Raw genomic sequence first — 22,567 nt, 5'->3', positions numbered from 1 at the left:
CCACAGATTGAGCGAAAGTAGCCTGGTGCTATAGAAGAGCAGAGAAAACTAGTGAAACAGGCTATTGGAACATTTGGACAGAATTTACGGAACATAACACTATTAGAATAACTAATTCAAATGTAGGTCTTATTCCAAGAATATTAAAACTCAACAGCTAACCTTGCAACTATGCAGACTTAAGGTCTTGATTAGTAGTGGCTCAGGAAAAAATGATGAGATAATTCAGCTGTCTGGTTTGAAATATGAAGGAATATATGAAAAAAAACAATTCAGATTACCAGTAAATTCAGTAGTACTCACAGAATGATTGCTCACAAAAATCAGTGTTGATAAATATGCCCCACACAAGCCTTACCCACCCTTTTAAATCATACCCCAACAGTGTTCCTTCCCTTCTCTCCAGTAAACTGTACTTACCCAAGTACATTAATTGGTTCCTTTACTGAATTCATTGACACCCCCTTTCCTGTCTTCTCTTTGGTCCTTCAATCTTCCCATCTTTCACCTCAAATTAGCTTCATCCTTTTCTTCCCTGTTCATTTTCCCCACCTTTGTACTTTCTTTGAAAGTTAATTAAAAATTTTTGCACCCCTAACTTCTCTGTCAGGATAAGAGATATTCAACCTGTTCCCTTGCTACCAATCTGAGGTGCTGAGCATTTCCAGCATTTTCTGATTTTATTTTCTATTTCCAACATCTATGCACAGAAACACAGCAGGTCACTTGGCCATTTAAGCTTATTCTGCCATTCAATTCAATACCACATTCTACTCTCTCCACATCCTATGATTTATTTTTGTATCTAGAAATCCTCCTCAAACTTGCAGCATTTTAGTCTTCACTATTTCTCATATTAAAAAGTTCAATTCACTATCTTCTAAGTAAAGAAGTTTCTTTGCAACTCTGTCCTAAATGTCTTATCCTACATTTAACCTTTATACCCAAATGCGACCAATTAGACTGCATGAATTTTGCTTGAGAAACAAATTACTGGAGGAACTCAACAAGTCACGCAACATCTATGATCTTTTCCTATCTCATTCTGCATACATTGACTGATGTTGTCTCAGCAACTTAATCAGAATAGTTACCCCCACCAGCCATTTCCTAAACCAACTACAGCACTTAATTGTTAATTCAGTACATACCTAGATCCAATCATTTCTCGGTCTTTTGCTAAGGCTCGCTCCGCCATTTCCTGAGATGCAAACTGAACAAAAGCATCTCCAGTGTTTCTGCCACGGTGATCCCTGGTTAGAGCCACACCATCTTCTACGATCTCCAAACCTGTAGTTAATGATGTTCAGGAAAGAAAACAAGATTCAACAGCAGCTGTTGCCAAAGAGCTCATAACATTCTCCCTTCCTTGGGTGACCCAGAATCTGAAGATCTCTCTTCTCTGCTGGCTGCAAAAGGAGTGAATCTGAACTGCAATTCCTGACGGAATCACAACCCAGAACGCAATTCAGCTCAGTTGGCAATGTATACCGAGATGCATGCTCATAGACCTTAACAATTCTTGCAGGTGTACTGCTGAAGTTAAACCTAGATGTGTAAGAGCTTGTTGAAGGGTCTTGTGGGGGAGAGATGGAGTGCTAAACACTATATTCAAAGTGCAATGAGAAACTGGTTGTCAACAGCACAATGTCAAAACAAGACACCATTCCCCAAGATCAAGTCAGTTGAAAGTACAGAAGGACAATTAGAATGTCTTTACTGGTGAAACTGTTTAATAAAACCAAAATTAATTACCATGGCAACTTGGGACTTCCTTCTATTTCTTCCATTCCCTTTCACAGGGAAAATACACAAATTTACAAATGCTTTTTTGAAGCTCCAACCACTTTTCCTCTGCTCCCACTGCCTCCAAACTCTTTTCTCAGACAGATAAATAAAATTGTGTAGATATTTATTGATTAAAAAAAATCTTGGGTGGTAGGGTGGAGATGGGTCTGTGCCAAAGAAAATGTAAGACGCTTCATCCCTCCGCTAGCCTGCAGATCACCCTTGGGCAAGGTGTAGCACCTAATTAAACCCCCAATCAGTGTCACGCGAAGCCATGTGAGCAGGTGGCGGATGGTTGTATGAGCAGCTAGAGCATATCACAAGTCCTGGTTATGCGACCACTGATGCTAGGCAAACTCTGAAGAGTATAGATCAGGGGTAGGCAACCTACGGCCCGCAGGCCAGATCCAGCCTGCGAGTAAATATTGGGATACTATGCTTATCTGGCCCGCGAGCGATTTTTCCTTATTCTGAGTGTTTCATGCGACCACACTGATGGACGTGCATGGTGTCTTGTTACACTGGCCCCAGGTTCCATTTTGTTCCAAACCAAACACTGGTATATACAAATGACAGGAAGGCAGACTACCTTATTAATATGTATTAGATTCTCTCCATGTACATGCAGGTTTTCAGAGGGGATCGTTCAATTTTGTAAACAGAAACAGCGTCACTGTGTTTCAACAAGAATTCCACGCTAAATATCCAGATACTTACATGTGCTACAATACTTGTTGAATACCTCGTTTCAAAATAAAATTGAAGAAAAAAATTCCAATGGCAATGAATGCAAAACACAGGAAGGTAGACACTGAGTGCAGAAATTTCCAAGACACTTGGACACTAGATTACTCCTTCATCGAGCAAGCTGGGAAACCAGTTTGTCTCATTTGCCTAAAAAATGTTGCTGTGAAGAAGGTGGCAAATATCAGGCGACATTATGAGACCCGCCACAGAAAGCTGCAATTGTGGAGTATCAGCTTCAAAAAGAAAATTGTGCACATTTTCCCACTTTTCAAAAAAGTAAAGCACAAGATCTAGGCATTTTTGTGAATATGGTCCAAGAATGGAGAAAAGAGTTTTCATCTTGTTTTGCTATTTTCGCTTGCATGCAAATGAATTCAAGCTGTTTGCTACTCCATTTGATGTGGAAGTGGACACTGTATCAGAAATGTTTCAAATGGAATTGAATGACATATTCAGATTGAAATTTCATTCTGATGATGTGTCAGTGCTTGACTTCTATAGAAAATATATTCATCCAAGTAGTAAGTATCCTAACTTAGTGGACCATGCAAAAAAGATGGCATCACTGTTTGGGAGCACTAATCTGTGTGAGTAATTATTTTCAAAAATGAAGCAAACCAAGAATCATTTGAGAACAAGATTGACTGATGCCCATCTGGATAATGTCTTGCTCTTGGCATCAAGTCTGACACTCAATATTGAGAAGCTTTCAAGCAACAAACAGCATCAAGTTTCACATTGATTTATCAACTGTTTGCATTAAAAAAAAATTATTATATTTAATTTATCATCATTCAATGCATCGTGTTCATACGTTTTATGTTTAAAGATTCGTTGTGTCCTTTTAATAGATTCAAAAGATGCCTTGATTGAAATAAAATGCAACTAAACTGAGTTCTTTGATTACTAATTGGCATCCTTGGTTAAGCACAAATGATTTTTTAGCATGTGTTATTCATTAATTTGAGGCAAAACATAACTAGATGTACTTAAATGGATAATTCCCATATTTCACATTTTTTATTTGACCCACCGTCCACTCATTAATACGCAATCTGGCCCACAGAGGCAAAAAGGTTGCTGACCCCTGGTATAGGTAACGGCTGGGGTCACCTGTTTTGTAAAGACACTGCCCAGAAGACGGCAATGGCAAACCACTTCTGTAGAAAAATTTGCCAAGAGCAACCATGGTTATGGAAAGACATGATCACCCATGTCAGACGACACAGCACATAACGAACAAATGCAATATAAACAGTATGGTACTTTAAATAAGAACAAATAATCAGAGAATCGCGTGTTAGGTTAGATCAAGGTCTCCTCACAGGTGACAACCAGTACTGCTGAAGGTCACTGATTTGAAATGCCATCTGCTTTCCTTCTCCTCAGATGCTGTGTGACCTTCTTGATGTCTGCAGCGTTTTCAGTTTTTAACTTGTGAAAATATACTATTACAGGTAGTTTTAAAAAAACAGAACAGTTCAAGAGACTACACTTGGATTATTGCATGTATTATAGGAAGATATGATTAAGCTAAACAGGGTGCAGGAAAAAAAAATTCACAAGCATATTCCTATGAGTGCAGGGTTTCAGTTACAAAGAGAAATTGAATAACCAAGACTCTTCACTGGACCAATGGAGGCTGAAAGGTGACCTTGTTAAGATTTATGAGCTCATGAGAGGCATAAATAAAATGGATAGTCTTTTTTACTGTGTAGAGGCATAGGATTAAAGTGAAGGAAAATATTTAAAGGGCACCTAAGGGCAATTTTTTCCATACAGAAAGTGGTTGGCATATGAAACAAGTGCCAAATGAAGTAGTAAAGGCAGGTACAATTACAATGATTTAAAATAATCTGGACAGGTTCACAGACATGAAAAGTTTAGAGGAATGTAGGCCAAACAGACAAATGAGACTAGCTCTGAGAGAATTTTGGTCAGCATGGAAGAGTTGTGCCAAAGGGCTTGATCATGTGCTATGCAACTCTATGACATTAAAAGAACTAAGATTTACTGTGGGGAAAGATGGCTTTGATGTTTTTAAAGCATTGCTTTGTATTGACCAAGCAGCAGCAGCAGCCACACTGAAAAATGTCAAAGTCTGCCCCTCTGATGTTGAACTCACCATCTGGAAGGGTTCAATAAAAATTTTGAAAAAGCAGTGATACAGAAATACGTGGAAACATTTTTAAGGGTGTAAGGAAAGAAATTGGAAGGAGCTGCATCGTAATAAGGACATTTGTCAATGTTTCTAAACCAAAGGAACAATAATGTACAGAAGGTATCAACAAACCAGCAAAGAAACGAGTGATATCCTCCGTTGTGCAACTATATGGAAGGCCTCTCAGGCGCACGGTACTACCATCGATCAGCTCTTTACCACTGGAGTGGAGCCGCTTCAGAAGGAAGTCCACATCATTGTTGGTTAGTTCAAACACTAAGGCAATTAAGAGAAAAAGTTAGGTCGTTATCCATTTCCCTCTACACACCCTTCTCCCACCCTCTTAGTAAATCCTTTTGTTCCTTTCTCAAGCCCAAATGCTAAAAAGGCTTTCACTATTGGGAGAATTCCCCATAATTTCACTACTCTCTCTGTATCAAACTTTCTCCCAAATTTGTTACTATATTTATTACTGCCTACTTTTCAATTTGGTTTTAATTCAGATTACCCTGCAAACATTAAACAGTTCAGCACAGGAACATGCCCATGATATGACAGAACTAATTAAGCTAATGATATCTAAATCCCTTTTGTCTACACATTATCCCTATTGCTCCATTCTTGTCATATTTAAGAGTCTCTTAAACACTATCATATATGCTTCCACTATTACCCCTGGTAGTGCATCTCAAACACCCACCACTGTGTAAAATAAAACCATGCATCACACATCTCCTCTGAGCTTCCATTCTCGCTTTACATGGCTAAATTTGCATTGCCAAGTTAATTCAGCGCTGATCTTAATTTTAACAGAGCATCTCTTACCCTTCTCTACTGTGGAGATAATGCCAGAACCTGCACATCCCTTCCCATGAACTGTAATCTTTCAATGCTGCTGCCCTGTTTGAGGCCATTTGTGAGCACTGGACTGGGTAATTATATAAAACCACCATTGCTGTCAGCAAGTTAACAATAAACTGCTTAAATACAGACAATGCACTGGGCTCACTCGAGATAATGTAATACTGTAACATTGCAATTATCATTGCCTTTATATGTCTGTGAAGCAAACAGCTTGGTGTTTGACAGAATGACAACCATATTCAGGTTCACTGAATAATATACACAACAACCAGGTTATTCATCCCATCAGCTCTCTGATTACCCATATCACTAGCCTTTGAACCTCGTCAATACTGTTTTATCAAGCAACTATTTAACTTCCCTTGTCGTGGGATTGCTGAATTCCAGTTTACACAGGATTCCTCATCCTCGGCAAAAGGGAACACATTCTCCTTTGCAGCTCATTTCCCCACTTCTACTTCCAATTTATTGCAATGCAGCCAGTAAGAACAAGTCCATGAGATCTTTCTTCTGTGTAGGGCCTCAGGTATGGTCACACTTGGCAAGATTCCCTTACCCAATCCCAAATCAAGGGAGAGGAGAACAATATTTATATTGGAAATCAGTGACTTGACATTAGATGCCAATACTACCTCTGGACTAGCTGTTCAGAACTGCAGCGTACAAGGGCATTACATAGTCTGGACTGTCCTTTGGGGTAGAAGAAAAGATTCCACTCAAAACCAATCAGAGGAGTTTGCTATTGCTTACCTTGCAATAGTTATCCCTGAACCTTTGTCGCTTAAAATAAAAATCACTTTCTATGAAATCTGAAGCACTTAAGCCAGAACCACAGAAATCCAAAACACAAGAGCTTCTGCAGACGCTGGAACTACAGAGCAACATACAGAAAATGCTAGAGGAACTCAGCAAGTTAGACAGCATCCATGGAAATGAATAAACTGTTGAGTTTTCAGGCAGAGACTCTTCAACAGGCCTGGAAAAAGGGAATAATGCCAAAATAAGGAATACAACAAGCTGGCAAGTGATAGGTGCAGCCATGTAGGTGGGGGTGGGGGGATGAAGTAAGAAACTGCGAGGTGATAGGTGGAAAAAATAAAGGGCTGAAGATGGAGGAATCTATTAGGAGAGAAGAGTGGACCATAGGAGAAAGGGAAGGAAGAGGGGTACCAGAAGGAGGTGATAGCAGGAGAGAAGTAGTAAGAAGCTAGTGGGGAATAGAAGAACAGAAATCAAGCCTTCCTGTAACTACTGCCCTCACTAAATAATACTTAAAAATATTTGGATGCAGTTCTTATGGAGCTTGAACACTCCTGTAAATGCATAACCTAATACGATACAGACACATCTTCAAGACTGTTACCTATTATAAACAGACAAGTCAGAACCAGCAAGCACACATCTTCCATGTCCCTCTTTCTTCAACAGCAACCACACACTGCTTTAAAGATCCAGGAGTATCCTCTCAAATCCCAGGCACCCAATTCCCCGGCACTGGTATAATAAATGCTGACAAAAACTTCCTATAGATTGTTATATATACTACAACCTCATGCCATGACATCTGACTGTCACAGGGAGGAAACTCTCCAAACTGTACAAGGGCTTAGACTGCACCATATAAAGGATATTACAGTCACCCAATCAGGACTATGTCACTCCTTGGAGACACAAGGTGAATATCAAAGGACAAGAGAGGACATGAGGGGAACATTGCTATGATCTGGAACACTATTATAAATACTAGAAGGCTCAACAGAAACTTTCAACAAGGAACAGAATAAATACTTGAAGCATCATTAAAACTTCAATGATTCTAAAGAGTGAACTTTGGAAAAAATTTATACAAAGCTTATACAGCAATGTGTGGAATGGCCTCTCTGCACAATGAATCATTCTACACAGGTCCTCAGATGCAGAGTTCTGGAGTTGATTCAACTTGCCTTCAATGTAACGCTGTCCCAGGTACTTTCTGTGCTTCTCCAAAGCCTTCCGAACATCTTCGGCAGACTGGAGTTCAATAATTGCTTCTCCACTTGGCTTGCCAGCTCTGTTACACAGGAAGTGCACACCTCCAACGCCATTCACCACACCGCAATCTGAGACAAGAAACAGGCAGTGTAAATAGAACTACATTCACACTCCCTACCAGCATCAGGTTCCGCACAGGGAAGTCCAGAGATCTACAAACGCCTTTCATGAACAGAATGGAATTTAGTCACACACAAACATGCACAGAAAACCACCCCCCCCCCTCACAGATAAGCAAATTGCATTAATGACAAAATCTGGAAATACCAAATTGGCCAGGAATCGTCAGTGGAGGAACAGGGTGTCCATTCATCAGATCAATGACCATTCACTATGAGATTATGGTTGGCTGAAGGGATCTAGTGCCGATGGGCTGATGAGGTAATATGAAGTTCAGCTGCAGCAATAACTACAGCATGGATCAGTTGGTTGAACAGCTTGTTTCCGTTCTGGTGATCCCATTCTACCCTTGAATCTCTGATGAACCTTTTAAAAATTACCAGACTGGTTCCACAATCTTTCTCATGCTTGCTTGTTTGGTACGTTTCACAAAAAAAATGAAATATAGGAGCTCAGTGCAGCCTTTGAGAAAGACCTTGAAAAGCTTTTCCATCTCCCATCCTAGATCTCTGTAATTTACTTCAGCTGCAGCTGAGACAGTTTTAGTGCAGATAACACCACCTCAATTCACACTGTTTGCATGTGTTTTAGCTGGAGTGTTAAAAAGCTCTCTGGTTGGTATTGTGGTAAGTGTCCCTCTGATCCAACCCAATGAATGTATCCCAGCTTCTTGTCCCAGACTAATGTCAGAGGCTTGACTAAACCACTCACCATCTCCAATGTCCTGCTTAACTCCATGTTGGGCTTCAGACCACATATCCTTCCCATTACCATGAGTGGCAGTGGTGGAGGCAGATACACTCCTGAAGTTTAAGTGACTACTAGACAGGTATATGGAGGAATTTAAGGCGGGGGGTTATATGAGAGGCAGGGTTTGAGGGTTGGCACAACATTGTGGGCCGAAGGGCCTGTAATGTGCTGTACTATTCTATGTCCTATGTATTACTATGGCAGTCAACTTCAACCTCCAATAATATCTCTGCTTCAGCCCAGCTCTCCATTAGCTCAAGTAACCATCAAATCTGACCATTCCACTAACTCGTTTAACCCACTCTTCACCCTCTGGGAACCAGAATTCATCCACAACACATCTCCTACTCTACTAAGTTTGGGCAATGCCTTGATTTAAAATATCTCCATGGTTCTTCCTCGGCCTGATATCTAATCTCCTCCAGACAACAATTCTACCAGTACCAGATTCATCCCTCCTTTTTCCACTTTTGGATCTCACTGGTTAGAGAGGTGCCAGCCCCAGTTCTCAGTGAGGAGCCCAGTGCTGATTTCCTTGAGACACAGTCTTATTGCTGGCAAGTAACAAAGGAGACCTTCAAAACTGGGCTGTGAACGTATCGTATCGCAAGCGCAGAAAACATTCTGCTATGAAATGGCAGTATACAGCCAACAAGAATGCTGAGGTTACTGGTCTCTCTGCAAGCTAATATGGGGATATGCACAGGGGACAAAATCTCTGTAGTTTGAGTGCCCTACAGAACCAAATGCCAGACTTCACCTTCTGCCTCCATTACAACCTACATTTATTAAAAAACAGAAACAGCAAAAGCTGAAATATTCAGCAGGTCAGGTAGTATCTGTGGGGAAAGGAACAAAGTTATCATTTCTGGTCAACACCTTTCATCGGGACTGGGAAAAGTTACAGAAACAGGTTTTACGATTCTGGCAAGAGGAAACAAAAGCTGAGGTCTATGATGGGATAGCAAGAGACAGCGGCAGAAAGGAGAGTTGGGCAAGGCAAAGAAATCGAGTTTACTGTCTATACACAAGTACATATATGCACAGGTGCAATGAAAAACTTACCTGCAACAGCATCACAGACACAGTGCTAGAGACACAAGAAAAACAAATTATACATAAAACAAAGGTAAAAATAAACAGCATTTTCATGAGGAGTGTGCATTTTGAAACCTGTGTGAACACTAGGTCACGTGCTTTCTGGGGTTATAGTGGAGCTGAGCGTTGTCACTGCACTCATCACTCTGACCAGTGGTGGAGCACAAACTTCCTGTGACTTCTCAGCAGAGAGCCAGGCTTCTGCCTGCTGAAACTACATCAGCTGTAACCTGCAGCAGATGCAGCAATGCCTTTCATCATACCCAAGAACATCTCTGAAGGAAACACTAGAGAAATTTTATCCTAATGAAGTGAATTTACTTAAGTTTTTTTTACTGCTTAAGTCTGCTATTAAGTCTTATTCAGCAGATGTAGAATGAGTTTGTTGTGACCATACCAGGTAATGGGATGGCTTTAGTGAGGAAGCTACACTGGGGAATCCACACAAGGTACACCTGGGCTTGGTGAGTGACATACAGCCGGAGTCCAGACAGGAAATTCAGGGCCGAAGGACCTGTCTGGAGGAAGTGTAAGCAGAGTGAAAACCAAAATTAAAAGAAAATAACACAAATGCTGATTTGAAATTTCTGAACCTAGTTCCAAAGGTCGTAATATGCCAAGATGGAAAGTGATGTTATTCCTGGAGCTTTGTTGAATAAATTCAGGAGCCATATACAGAAGGTTCAGAGTGGGAATGAAATGAAGAATTAAAGTAACAGGCAACTGAAAACTCAGGGCGATCCTCAGGGAGGTGAAGGTGAGTTGCAAAGTCGTCCAATGTGTATTCAGACTCCTCAGAGTAGGGCAGAGTGAGCAGCAAGTACAGCACACAAAACTGTATGCAGTATCACTAAATTACCATCTTGCCAATCAGTACTTCAAAGTTCACAGTAAATTTATTGTCAAAGAGCATATATGTTACCACATTTTCTTGCAGGCATTCACAGCATGTACAAGAACCAAAACAAAAATATTAATAATAAACAAACAACATTGAGAACATGAAATGAAAAATCCTTGAAAGTGAATCCACAGCTTGTGGGAACAGTTCAATGCTCAGGCATGTGAGTGAAGTTATCCCCCTGCTAATAACTACTCCTGAAAACTGGTGTTAAGTCCTGAGGCTCCTGTACCTCCCTCCTGATGGCAGCAGCCAGAAGAGAGCATGGCCTGGATGGTGGGAGTCCTTAACAATGGATGCCTCTTTCCTGCAACTCCACTCCATGTAGATGTGCTCAGTAGTGGGGAGGGCTTTATCCATGATGGACTGGGCTGTACCTACTACTTTCTGTAGGATTTTCTGTTAAAGAGCATTTGTATTTTCATACCAGGCTGTGATGCAACAGTCAATAGACTCTTCACCAAACGTCTATAGATGTCTATCAAAGCTTTCAGATGACATGCTGAATCTTCAAAAGCTTTGAAGGAAGTAGAAGCACTTCAGTGCTTTCTTCTATAATAGCACTTGCGTGCTGGACCCAGGTTAGATCCTCTGAAATGATAACAGTAAGGAATTTAAAGTTGCTGACCCTCTCCACCTCTGATCCCAATGAGGACTGTAGAAGTCAAATCCGGATAAAGTCACTCAGAGACCGTACAAGTACAAACTCTTTATTCAAAGCACCCGGGGCTTACTCAGTTAGTTGCTCAAACAGGAACAGTCTGTGACTGTTCCTGCCCGGTCCACCAACTAATTCATAATTCCCTTTACAAAATGGATATAGTCGTTCAGATACCCCCACATACATATCAAGCTGGAGTCAGACTTATCTATTGTTTGACAGTACTGAGAGACAAATTACAGAATACACAAACAGACTGGAGTGGTCTTATCTCTGCGCTTGACTGCACAAAGAAACAAGGATCTTGAAACACTGCCTAACTCCGAGAAGAAATATGGCTCAGCATGGCTTAGCACATCTGTTGATCATCAGTGGTTTCGTTCAGAAAAACAGCCTATGTTTAACTGACCGTGTTAACCCTTTGCATACTTTATCAGGACTGGCTCATAGACCTCTGGTTTCCTCCTCCTGAAGTCAATATTCATCTCCTCGGTCTTGCTGACCCTGAGTGAAAGGTTGTTGTTGTGCCACTACTCAGCCAGATTTTCAATCTCCCTCCTAAATGCTGATTCGTCACTACCTTTCATTGAGTCAACAACAGTAGCGTCATCAGCAAACTTAAATATGGCATTGGAGTTGTGCTTAGCCTCAGTCATAAAGTGAGTAGGGCACAGAACGACACACACAGCCTTGTGGTACACCTGTGCTGATGGAGATCACGGAGGAGATGTTGTTGCCAATCGGAACTGACTAGGGTCTGCAAATGAGGAAACAGAGGATCCAGTTGGATAAGGAAGTATTGAGGCTTAGGTCTTGGAGCTTATTGATTAGTTTTAAGGGGATGAAAGTAGTGAATGCCGAGCTGTAGTCAATAAAGAGTATCTTGATGTATGCACTTTCATTGTCCAGATGTTCCAGGATTGAGCGCAGAGCCAATGAAATGGCATCTGCTGTCGACCTATTGTGACAGTAAGCAAACTGGAGTGGACCCAAGTCACTTCACACTTCTCAACAGGAGCTGATATGTTCCATCACCAACATCTCGAAGTATTTCATCACAGTAGATGTAACTGCTACTGAGTGATAGTCATTAAGACAGGTTACCACATTCTTCTTGGGCACTAGTATAATTGAAGCCTACATGACTGGGGTAGGCACCTCAGACTGCCGAAGTGAGAGGTTAAATATATCAACGATCACATCAGCCAATTGATCGGCACAGGTCTTTAGCACTCAGTCAGGTACCCCATCTGGGCTGAATGTTTTCCGTCGGGTTCACTCTCCTAAAGGATGCTCTCACATTGGCCTCAGTATTTCTATGCAAGGTATAACCTAGTATCTCACAGAAATAGTATCATCAAAACTTGACAACAAACCTCAGAAGATGATTATTAGGATAAATTGAAAGGAATCATGAAGTAGGAAAGGGCAGTTTTTATCCCCATACATTATGTGGAATCATTTACACCATGTGATCATGGAGGCAGATACTGTCTCCATTACTAATAAGCATATAGACAAATACAAAAATCACCAAGGTACAGATCAAAAAAAGTAAACTGGATTAGTATAGGGAAGTAGTGGTCCAAATGGACATGTTGGACCAAAAGGCTTGTTTCTGTCACTTTCAATGGATGTAAAGGTTCATTCTATTTCAGAGAAGACAGGGCAGCTATTGCTGTGTGGTGTCACCATTAACACAGAAATCATTGCAGCCGACATATACACAGGAAGCAGACTGATTATTAATTGAGGGGTAAACACTGGCTCCAGGTCAGTTTGCACACACAGGTACCTGCACATACACTTCTCAACCAAACACTCTAACATGAAACACACTGCTGGACACATTTCAGGAACACATCCCTTTATAAACTAGCTGTAGGGGAGTTAAAGGTGAACCAAAAGCACATCTAGATATTAGTAAATCCCTTACCTGAGAAAAAGTCCAGCACATCCTCCGCAGAGCAAGACCAGGGCAAACCACGAGCCTTCACAACAAACACATTTTGATCCATTTCTAATAGACAGGGCTCATAGTCAGGAAGTGGGGGATACTCCTCCTCTTGGAAAGGCTGCTGTAACTCCTGTGAGGCATTAAAAATTAATGACCAACACATTTCAAACAGCTACCATCAACACAGTAAAAGGCCACCATCCAGGCCATGCTATTTTTTCATAGCTACCATCAGGCAAGATGTATAGAAGCCCAAGGTCCCACACTAAAAGGTTCAAGAACAGCTACTTCCTTTCGACCATTTGGTTCTTGAAGCAATCAGCAAAAACCTAATCAATCACTACAGTTTACAAAACTATGATCACTTTGCATCAAAATGGACTTTTGGTTCTGTGTTTCCTTGTAAAATAAAGTGTGTATAATGTTTTTGTTGTGAATGCTGCTTATATAATACCATGTGCCTGAAATACTGCTGCAAGCAAGTTTTTCATTGCACCTGGACATACAAATACTTGTGCATGTGACCTTTACTTTACTGAAGTGGGAATGTATTGCTACATTCCAGGTTCCCTCCATCGGGATTTTTAAAAATTTTCAGTATATAGGCACTGCTGACAATGTACAGTAAGTTGGTTTTATTATTGTCACATGTACCGAAGTTCAGTGAAAAAATGTTATGCATTGAGTTAGTACAAGAGAAAACAATAGTAGAATGCAGCATAAAATACTGCAGTTCGAGAGAAGGTGCAGCATAGGCACGCAATAAGGTGCAAGGCCATGAGGAACACTGTACGGTCAGAGTCCATTTTACCATACTAGGGAGACGCTCAATAGTGCTATAACAGTACAACAGCTTTTCTTGCGCATTGTGGCACATGTTGTGCGTTATAATTTGAAGAGAAATTGCTAAAAGTGGGTGGATTTTTTGATTATGCTGGTGCAGTACCCTGGCCATGGCATCTACTGATTGGACCAGGACATGCTATTGTTAGGAACTTTGTTAGGCTCAGTTTCAGTACCAGCAATGCAAATAAGAGCATGTGCGTCAACATTGTACTTGAAGTCAATGACCAGCCCTTTTGTTTTGCTGCCATTGAAGGAGAAGTTGTTATCCTGATGCCATAACACTACGCTCCCAGTATTGTGCATCCCTCACTGGACCAGAGTGGTAGTGAAATATCTTCTCAAGCCGTTGCAGTCCCTCTAGTCAAAGTGCTCTCAACGTGTTGTTGGGGAGGAAGCTCCAGGATTTAGATCCAGTGATGACGACAAGTGAGATATTTCTAAGTCAGGATGATGTACAATCTGGAGAGAAATCCTTGGGTGATGGTGTTCCCATACGTGTGTTGCCCTACTGTGAGAAAGGCTGCCAAGATAAGAAGCCTGAAGACTGACGAACAATGCACTGTAGTATATTTCATTGTGCACCCTCTCTAGGATAGTGTTAGAGGGAGTGAATGTTTATCATGGGGAAATGGTACCAGTCAAATTGGCTGTTTCGTCCTGATCCATCCTGAATTTGTCATCAAGGTACATTCATCCAGGCAAGCAGAGAGTGCTCCATCACACTACTGACTCATGCCCTGTGGTGGGTGGACAGGGTTTTGGGTGCCAGGAGATGAGTGACTCACTGCAGGATCCTAGTCTCTGTACGGTTGATGTTATCCTACACAGTATGCAGTCCAATGGTAAACCTGCAGGATGTTGATGGTGGGGACTGGGCAATATCAATGCATTGGACAGCATGGCACGGGTTAGACAATTCTTTGTTGGAGCGTTACAACTGTGCAGCACAGAAATGGGCCCTTTGGCCCAACCCCTCCAGGCTAAACTTTTGCTCCTCTACACTAATCCCATCTGCCCTCATTAGGTCTGTATCCTTGTATTTCTTGCCTATTTAAGTGTCTAAATGTCTCTTAAATATAATTGAATATATCTTATTCCACCACCTCTTCTGGCAGCAGGTTCCAGATGTCAAACACACTTGGTATAAAAAAAATAATCATTAGATCCCCTTTAAAACTTTCTTCTCACCTTCGAACTATGCCCTTGTTTTTGAAACCCCTACGAGGGGAAATCGATTCTGACTATATACCCTGCCTATGCCTCGTATAATTTTACGAACCTCTATCAGGTCATTCTTTTGCACCAGGGAAAATAAGCCCATCCTATTCAATATCTTCCAATCCTGGAAATATTATGTTCAATCTTCTCTGCACTCTCTCCCATACAATCCTTCCTGTATTACAACAACCAGAACTGCACACAGAACTCCACGTGCTACCTAACCAGTGTTTTGTAAAGTTATAGAGTCATAGAAGAATACAGCCCATCTAGTCCATGCCGACTACATCAACCCACACCGGGACCATAGCCCTCCATACCCTGACCATCGATGTACCTATCCAAACTTCTCTTGGACTTCGAAATAGAGCTCACATGCACCACTTGCGCTGGCAGCTCGTTCCACACTCTCAGGACATCTTAGTGAAGAATTTTCCTCCGTTTTCCCCTTAAACGTTTCACCCTTTACCCATGACCTCTGGTTGTTGTCCCACTCAATCTCTGTGGGAAAAGCCTGCTTGCATTTACCCATCTATACCCCTCAATTTTGTATACCTCTTCAAATCACCTCTCAATCGTCTATGTTTCAAGTATAAAGTCCTAACCTGTTTAATCTTTCCTAACAACCCAGGTCCTCCAGTCCCAGCAACATCCTTGTAAATTTTCTATGTACTCTATCAAACTTAATTATATCTTTTCTGTAAGTATTTGATAAGGTACCCCATGGAAGGCTTATTGAGAAAGTAAGGAGGCATGGGATCCAAGGGGACCTTGCTTTGTTTATTCAGAACTGGTTTGCCCACAGAAGGCAAAGAGTGGTTGTAGATGGGTCATATTCTGCATGGAGGTCAGTGAACAGTGGTGTGCCTCAGGGATCTGTTCTGGGACCCCTACTCTTCGTGATTTTTATAAATGACCTGGATGAGGAAGTGGAGGGATGGGTTAGTAAATTTGCTGATGACACAAAGGTTGGGGGTGTTGTGGATAGTGTGGAGGGCTGTCAGAGGTTACAATGGGATATTGATAGGATGCAAGACTAGGCTGAGAAGTGGCAGACGGAGTTCAACCCAGATAAGTGTGAGGTGGTTCATTTTGGTAAGTCAAACATGATGGCAGAATATAGTATTAATGGTAAGACTCTTAGCAGTGTGGAGGATCAGAGGGATCTTGGGGTCCGAGTCCATAGGACACTCAAAGCTGCTATGCAGGTTGACTGTGGTTAAGGTGGCATACAGGTATTGGCCTTCATCAATCGTGGAATTGAGTTTAAGAGCCGAGAGCTGATGTTGCAGCTATACAGGACCCTGGTCAGACCCCACTTGGAATACTGTGCTCAATTCTGGTCGCCTCACTACAGAAAGGATGTGGAAACCACAGAAAGGGTGCAGAGAAGATTTACAAGGAAGTTGCCTGGATTGAGGAGCATGCATTATGAGAATAGGTTGAGTGGACTCAGCCTTTTCTCCTTGAAGTGACGGAGAATGAGAGGTGACCTGGTAGAGGTATATAAGATGATGAGGGGCATTGATCGAATGGATAATCAGAGGTTTTTTCCCAGGGCTGAAATGGCTAGCACGAGAGGGCATAGTTTTAAGGTGCTTGGAAGCAGGTACAGAGGAGATGTCAGGGTTAAGTTTTTTTATGCAGAGTGGTGAGTGTGTGGAATGGGCTGCCAGCGGCGGTGGTGGAGGCGGGGACGATAGAGTCTTTTAAGAGACTCCTGGATGGCTACATGGAGCTTAGAAAAATAGAGGGTAATGGGTAAGCATAGGTAGTTCGAAGGTAAGGTCATGTTCGGCACAGCTTTGTATCGTGCGGTAGGTTTTGTATGTTTCTAAGTAGGTGAGCAAAACTGCATACAATACTCCAGATTAGGCTCAGCAATGTCTTATACAACTTCAGCATCTCCTGTACCCGATACTTTGATCCATAAAGGCCAATGTGCCAAAAACTTTTTTACAACCCTATCTACCTGTGACACCACTTTCAATGAATTATGGACCTGTATTCCCAGATCACTCTGTTCTACTGCTCTCCTCAGTGTCCTACTGTTCACTGTACAAGACCTACCCTGGTTGGTCCTACCAAAATGCAACACCTTGCACTTGTCTGCATTAAATTCCATCTGCCATTCTTCAGCCCATTTTCCAGCTGGAGCAGATCCCTCTTGCAAGCCATGATAGGCATCCTCGCTGTCCACTTCACCTCCAATCTTGGTGCCAACAGCAGATCTGCTGATCCAGTTAACCACATTATCATCCAGATCATTGATATAGATAATAAACAACGAACCCAGCACAGAACCCTGCGGCATTTCACTAGTCACAGGCCTCCACTCAGAGGCAACCATCTACTGCCACTCTCTGGTTTCTCCCGCAAAGCCAAAGTCTGATCCCATTTACTACTTCATTTTGTTGTAACATAAAATCCCAATTTTTATATTCAATGCCCCAGCTATGAAGGTAAGCATGTCATTTGTCTCTTCACCACCCTATACACCTCTGTTCATCAACATCCATTAGCACCCGACAATTTACTGTGCATGTCCCAACCCTATTGAACTTCTCAAAATGCACAACCTTGAAGGGATGAAATTCCATTTGTCAATGCTCTGGCCAACTTTCCAAATGATCCATATCCCACCGTATCCTTAGACAACCTTTATCACTATCCCGATGCCAAAGTTTACATCACCCACAAAGTTGCAGATCATACCTCCTACATTCACGCCCATCACCTGGTTTTTCGCTACGTGTTGTTTGTCGCTGTTGACTGTATATTGCTGCAGAGCCACAGACTGCTTCACAAACACGCTACCCGTTTCCACCACTTCTTCATGGTGCCTGATACTTCAACTGTTTGATTGTTCACACAATCAGAGGGTGTGAAAAGCTGTGAGCGGTCGCAGATTTTAATAGAATGCTGCCCCCTACTGCATCAGGCCTGTCTACTTGCTGCGCAGCTTCCTTCAATTCAACATTTCACCTAGCTCTCAAATGCACGTGGCACAGCAATCGTGTTTTAACACTAAAAGTAAAGCACAACTGAAATTGCAACAAACTCAGTAATTCATATACTTCATTCATATAAAAATAGCAGAGGGTAATGGCTGGGAAAAGTGGGCAGGTTTGGGAAGTGGAACAGAGATTTGCAGATGAGGCAGAGGGTATCACATTCAAACTAACTCAAAGTGCTTAGGAACACAATAGTTCAGGCAGCATCTACGGTGAGGAATAACGAGTCGATGCTTCATGCCAAGATCCCTCATCTGGGCTGGAAAGGAAGAGGGAGGAAGCCAGAATAAGGTGGTGAAGGGACGGGAAGGAGTACAAGCTGGCAGGTGAGAGGACGTGGTGAACTGAAGCTGGGAAGTGATAGATGTAAAAGGTAAAGGGCTGAAGGAGGGATCTGATAAGAGAGGAGAGTGGACAATGGGAAGCTTCTCACTTTTCAATCCCTCTCCCCAACTGACCCATCTTCCCCTCACCTGACTTCACCTGTTACCTTCCAGCTTGTATGCCTACCCCTCTCCCCACCTTCTTATTCTGGCTTCTTCTCCCTTCCTTTCCAGTCCCGATCAAGGGTCTCAGCCCAAAACACTGACTGTTTATTTACTTTCCATAGATGCTGAGCTCCTCCAGCATGGTGTGTGTTACTCTGGATTTCCAGCAGATGTAGAATTTCTTGCGTTTAAAAGTCAAACTGTTGGGAGACAGTGCATTACTGAAGGCCATCAAATCTATTGCAGAATAAGTTGTAGGGAGCAAATCTTGGGAAGTCTGGATAGCAGAGGAATAGTTAGAGCAGATAATCTGTTTCATTATGGACATTATACACTTGAGAAGTATTAGGGATACGGCAAAGCAGAAGATAGCAACAGAAATCAGGTAGGAGTGATGGAGATGCTGTACATTTTGGCTGTGAAGCTTGTTTTGTGATCAAAGAAAGTAGGAAATTTCTAAAGTAATGTTGTAAGAAAAAGATTCCATCTCAAGACCAAAACAAAAAACTGCAATCAAACAGTGCATGAAATAGAGCAACACACAAAAACCTGAAGGAACTCAGGTCAGGAGAATCTACAGGGCAAAATATTCAGTCAATATTTTGGCTCGAGGCCCTACATCAATACACTGTTCGATCTGCCATCATTATATTCCACAATAAGCTAGTTAGGTGTGGTAGCTGAAAACAGAACGATCAGCTGATTATATGGCAATGGATCACTGACCTGGTAGCAGTGGAAGCACACACACAGCAAATGCATCAGGATGACAGCTGGAAGAGTGAGTTACATAGAACAGTACAAGCCCTGCGGCCCACAATGTTCCTGTCAGCCTTCTACCTACTAGAAGATCAATCAAACCCTTCCTTCCTACATAGCCCTCCGTATTTCTAACATCCATCTCCTATCTTAAAAGTTTCAAAAATATCTCCAACGCATCTACTTCTAGTACATTACCCTTGGTATCCATCTCCTATCTTAAAAGTTTCAAAAATATCTCTAACGCATCTACTTCTAGTACATTACCCTTGGTAGAACAAAGGGATCCGGAAAAACAAATCCATAGTGCTTTGACAGTGGCAGCAAAGGTAGATGAAGAGAGCTTTTGGCACAATGGCCTTCATAAACCAAAGTATTGAGTACAAGAGTTGGGGTGTTATGTAGAAGTTGTATAAGACATTGATGAGTTGGATGCATCAGCAAGGGAGATGAGGCTGAGTACAGGGCTACGGTAGGAAACTTTGTCACATGGTGTGAGCAGAATTATCTGCAGCTTAATGTGAAAAAGACTAAGGAGCTGGTGGTAGACCTGAGGAGAGCTAAGGTACCGGTGACCCCTGTTTCCATCCAGGGGGTCAGTGTGGACATGGTGGAGGATTACAAATACCTGGGGATACGAATTGACAATAAACTGGACTGGTCAAAGAACACTACGGTTGTCTACAAGAAGGGTCACAGCTGTCTCTATTTCCTGAGGAGACCGAGGTCCTTTAACATCTGCCGGACAATGCTGAGGATGTTCTACGAGTCTGTGGTGGCCAGTGCAATCATGTTTGCTGTTGTGTGCTGGGGCAGCAGGCTGAGGGTAGCAGACACCAACAGAATCAACAAACTCATTTATAAGGCCAGTGATGTTGTGGGGATGGAAAGAGGATGCTGACCAAGTTGCATGCCATCTTGGACAATGTCTCCCATCCACTACATAATGTACTGGTTGGGCACAGGAGTACATTCAGCCAGAGACTCATTCCACCGAGATGCAACACAGAGCATCATAGGAAGTCATTCCTGCCTGTGGCCATCAAACTTTACAACTCCTCCCTTGGAGGGTCAGACACCCTGAGCCAATAGGCTGGTCCTGGACTTATTTCCTGGCATAATTTACATATTACTATTTAACTATTTATGGTTTTATTAGTATTTAATTATTTATGGTGCAACTGTAATGAAAACCAATTTCCCCCAGGATCAATAAAGTATGAGTATGACTATGAGGCCAAATCTGGAGTTTTGTGTGCAGATCTGGTCACTAACTGACAGGAAAACTATTAATAAATGTGAAAGAGTATAGAGAAAATTTACAGGGATGTTGCTGGGATTTTAGGATCCAATAATAGGGGCAGGTTGAACAAGCAGGGATGGAGAAGGGAGGTGGAGGTGAGAAGAATTGTCAACTTTGCTGGTCAAAACCCAGTATCAATCTCCACAGATGCCCCTCAACCTGCTGAGTTTGTCCACAAGACTGGTCTTTGCTCTACATTCCAGAATTTCCAATTCCTTTTTCCATTTTATTAATCAATGCTGATCATGGTGCCCCTCTACACCAGTCTATTTGCCTGTATTTTTGTTCTACTGATCAACCAATGTTGTCATTAAGACTTCATCCACCTATCACCTATCAGCCCATCTCAACTCTTTATATTATCCCCTCCCCTACTCTCAGTCCAGGTGCAGTGTTTGACCTGAAACGTTGGATGATTTGGATACAAATGTTCTGCAGGAAATTGTAGAGCTGTGTACACCTCTCAGTTCAGTTCAAAAATCTGCCTCATTTTCGTGACCCATCCACAACTCCCGCTGCCTCAGTAAAGCAGTCAACAAAATCACAGACCCCTCCCCCGGTCATTCTATCTTCCATTCTACCATGGAGCTGTAGATTTTAAAAAATCTTGGGACCAACACTACTAGACTAAGGACAGCGTCTACCCCACTATCATCATACTCCTGAACGGACCTCCCTTACGATAAAGAATTCGGTCTCTCCATCTATCTCGTCATGGCCGTTGCGCCTTATTGTTTGCTGTCACTGCACTTTCCCTGCAACTGTAACACTGTATTGTGCATTCTGTTATTGCATTTCCTTTGTACTACCACAATACTCTGATGGGATGAAATGATTTGTATGGATGGCATATTAAACATAAGCGGCAGGACCCGAGGCGCCCGGCCACCGAGTGACCGTACATGTCACAATATTAAATCTATTTACCAATGGCAATACCTTTGCCCCCTCGAGTGCTACTCGACCCGCTGAGTTCCTCCAGCAGATTGTTGCTCCAGATCCCAGTATCTGCAGTCTCCTGGGACTCCAACACCCTGGTAAACCTTTCTGCATCTTCTCCAGCTTCGCTCTAGGTCCGCTCCCATTCCGTCTCAGACCCTCCCAGTCCCCCTCGCCCCACCCCATGGTCCCAATCTCTGGGGTCGCCCCCGCCCCCAAAACCTTGGCCTTCGGTCCATCTCCAGGCCTGCGAGCTCCGTAAGGAGCGAACAACACCCGGGTGGGCACTAGGGCCGACTTATTGGGTGCGACCGTCCCGTTTGCCCTTCCCTTCGCCCTCCCGGCCGGTAAGCTCTTGTTCGCAGCCCCTCCTCACCTGCTGCGAGTATGGACGCTGCTGCCCGGCACTCGCTCTACTCCAGCCCGCGGCCCAACCTCGGGCCTGCGGCTCCCTCAGCGGTGGCAGAGGGAAGCAGGGCCTGAGGCGCCCGGCCACCGAGTGACCGTAAGCTCGCGACACGGCACGAAGGTTGAGAAAGGCGCCGAGTCTGCAGCTGACGGCCATGGAGACCGGGTCACACCTCGTAGCCGGATCTCTCGCCGCCAGCAGTCCTGCTCCTCCCTCACGTCGACCGGCCCGGCACTGCGGCAGCAGACCTCCAGCGACAGCGCTCCCTGTGCGGACCTCCGGCCACAGCGCCTCCTGCAGCACGGGAGAGGCGATGGAATTCTGGGCGTCCGACGACAACGCAGCGTCCCACACACGCATTGTCCCCTTGTGTATTGCTATAGGTTTATTAGAGTCACATCTACCGAATTAACCTGAAAAAAACATTTGCATGTCATCCAGGCAAATCAAGCTGTACGTTGATCACCGATGCATAACCACAGCTTCGCCTCAATTCCGAGGGCTGCGATAGGA

At 42.9% G+C, this 22,567-nt stretch overlaps 1 protein-coding gene across 3 annotated transcripts in view; it reads right to left on the bottom strand.

Annotated features, from left to right (window-relative positions):
* The window catches only part of grsf1 (G-rich RNA sequence binding factor 1), a 33,867-nt gene extending 11,438 nt beyond the window's left edge, over positions 1-22,429 (bottom strand). For all 3 annotated transcript variants that reach the window (XR_011885807.1, XM_072256507.1, XM_072256508.1), the window contains exons 1-5: positions 22,022-22,429; positions 13,058-13,208; positions 7,504-7,659; positions 4,829-4,972; positions 1,152-1,290 (exon numbers count right to left, since the gene is read on the bottom strand). Coding sequence is in view for 2 of the 3 variants with exons in the window: in XM_072256507.1 (XP_072112608.1) it covers positions 1,152-1,290; positions 4,829-4,972; positions 7,504-7,659; positions 13,058-13,208; positions 22,022-22,414 (983 nt within the window). In the remaining variant the exon portion in view is untranslated. The remainder of the gene's footprint in view (positions 1-1,151; positions 1,291-4,828; positions 4,973-7,503; positions 7,660-13,057; positions 13,209-22,021) is intronic.
* Positions 22,430-22,567: the final 138 nt, after the last annotated feature.

Source organism: Mobula birostris, chromosome 4, assembly GCF_030028105.1.
Source record: "Mobula birostris isolate sMobBir1 chromosome 4, sMobBir1.hap1, whole genome shotgun sequence".
In the NCBI taxonomy this organism is placed as follows: Eukaryota; Metazoa; Chordata; class Chondrichthyes; order Myliobatiformes; family Myliobatidae; genus Mobula; species Mobula birostris.
Note: the sequence above shows the minus strand (reverse complement) of the source record. Positions and strands in the feature narration are given on the sequence as shown.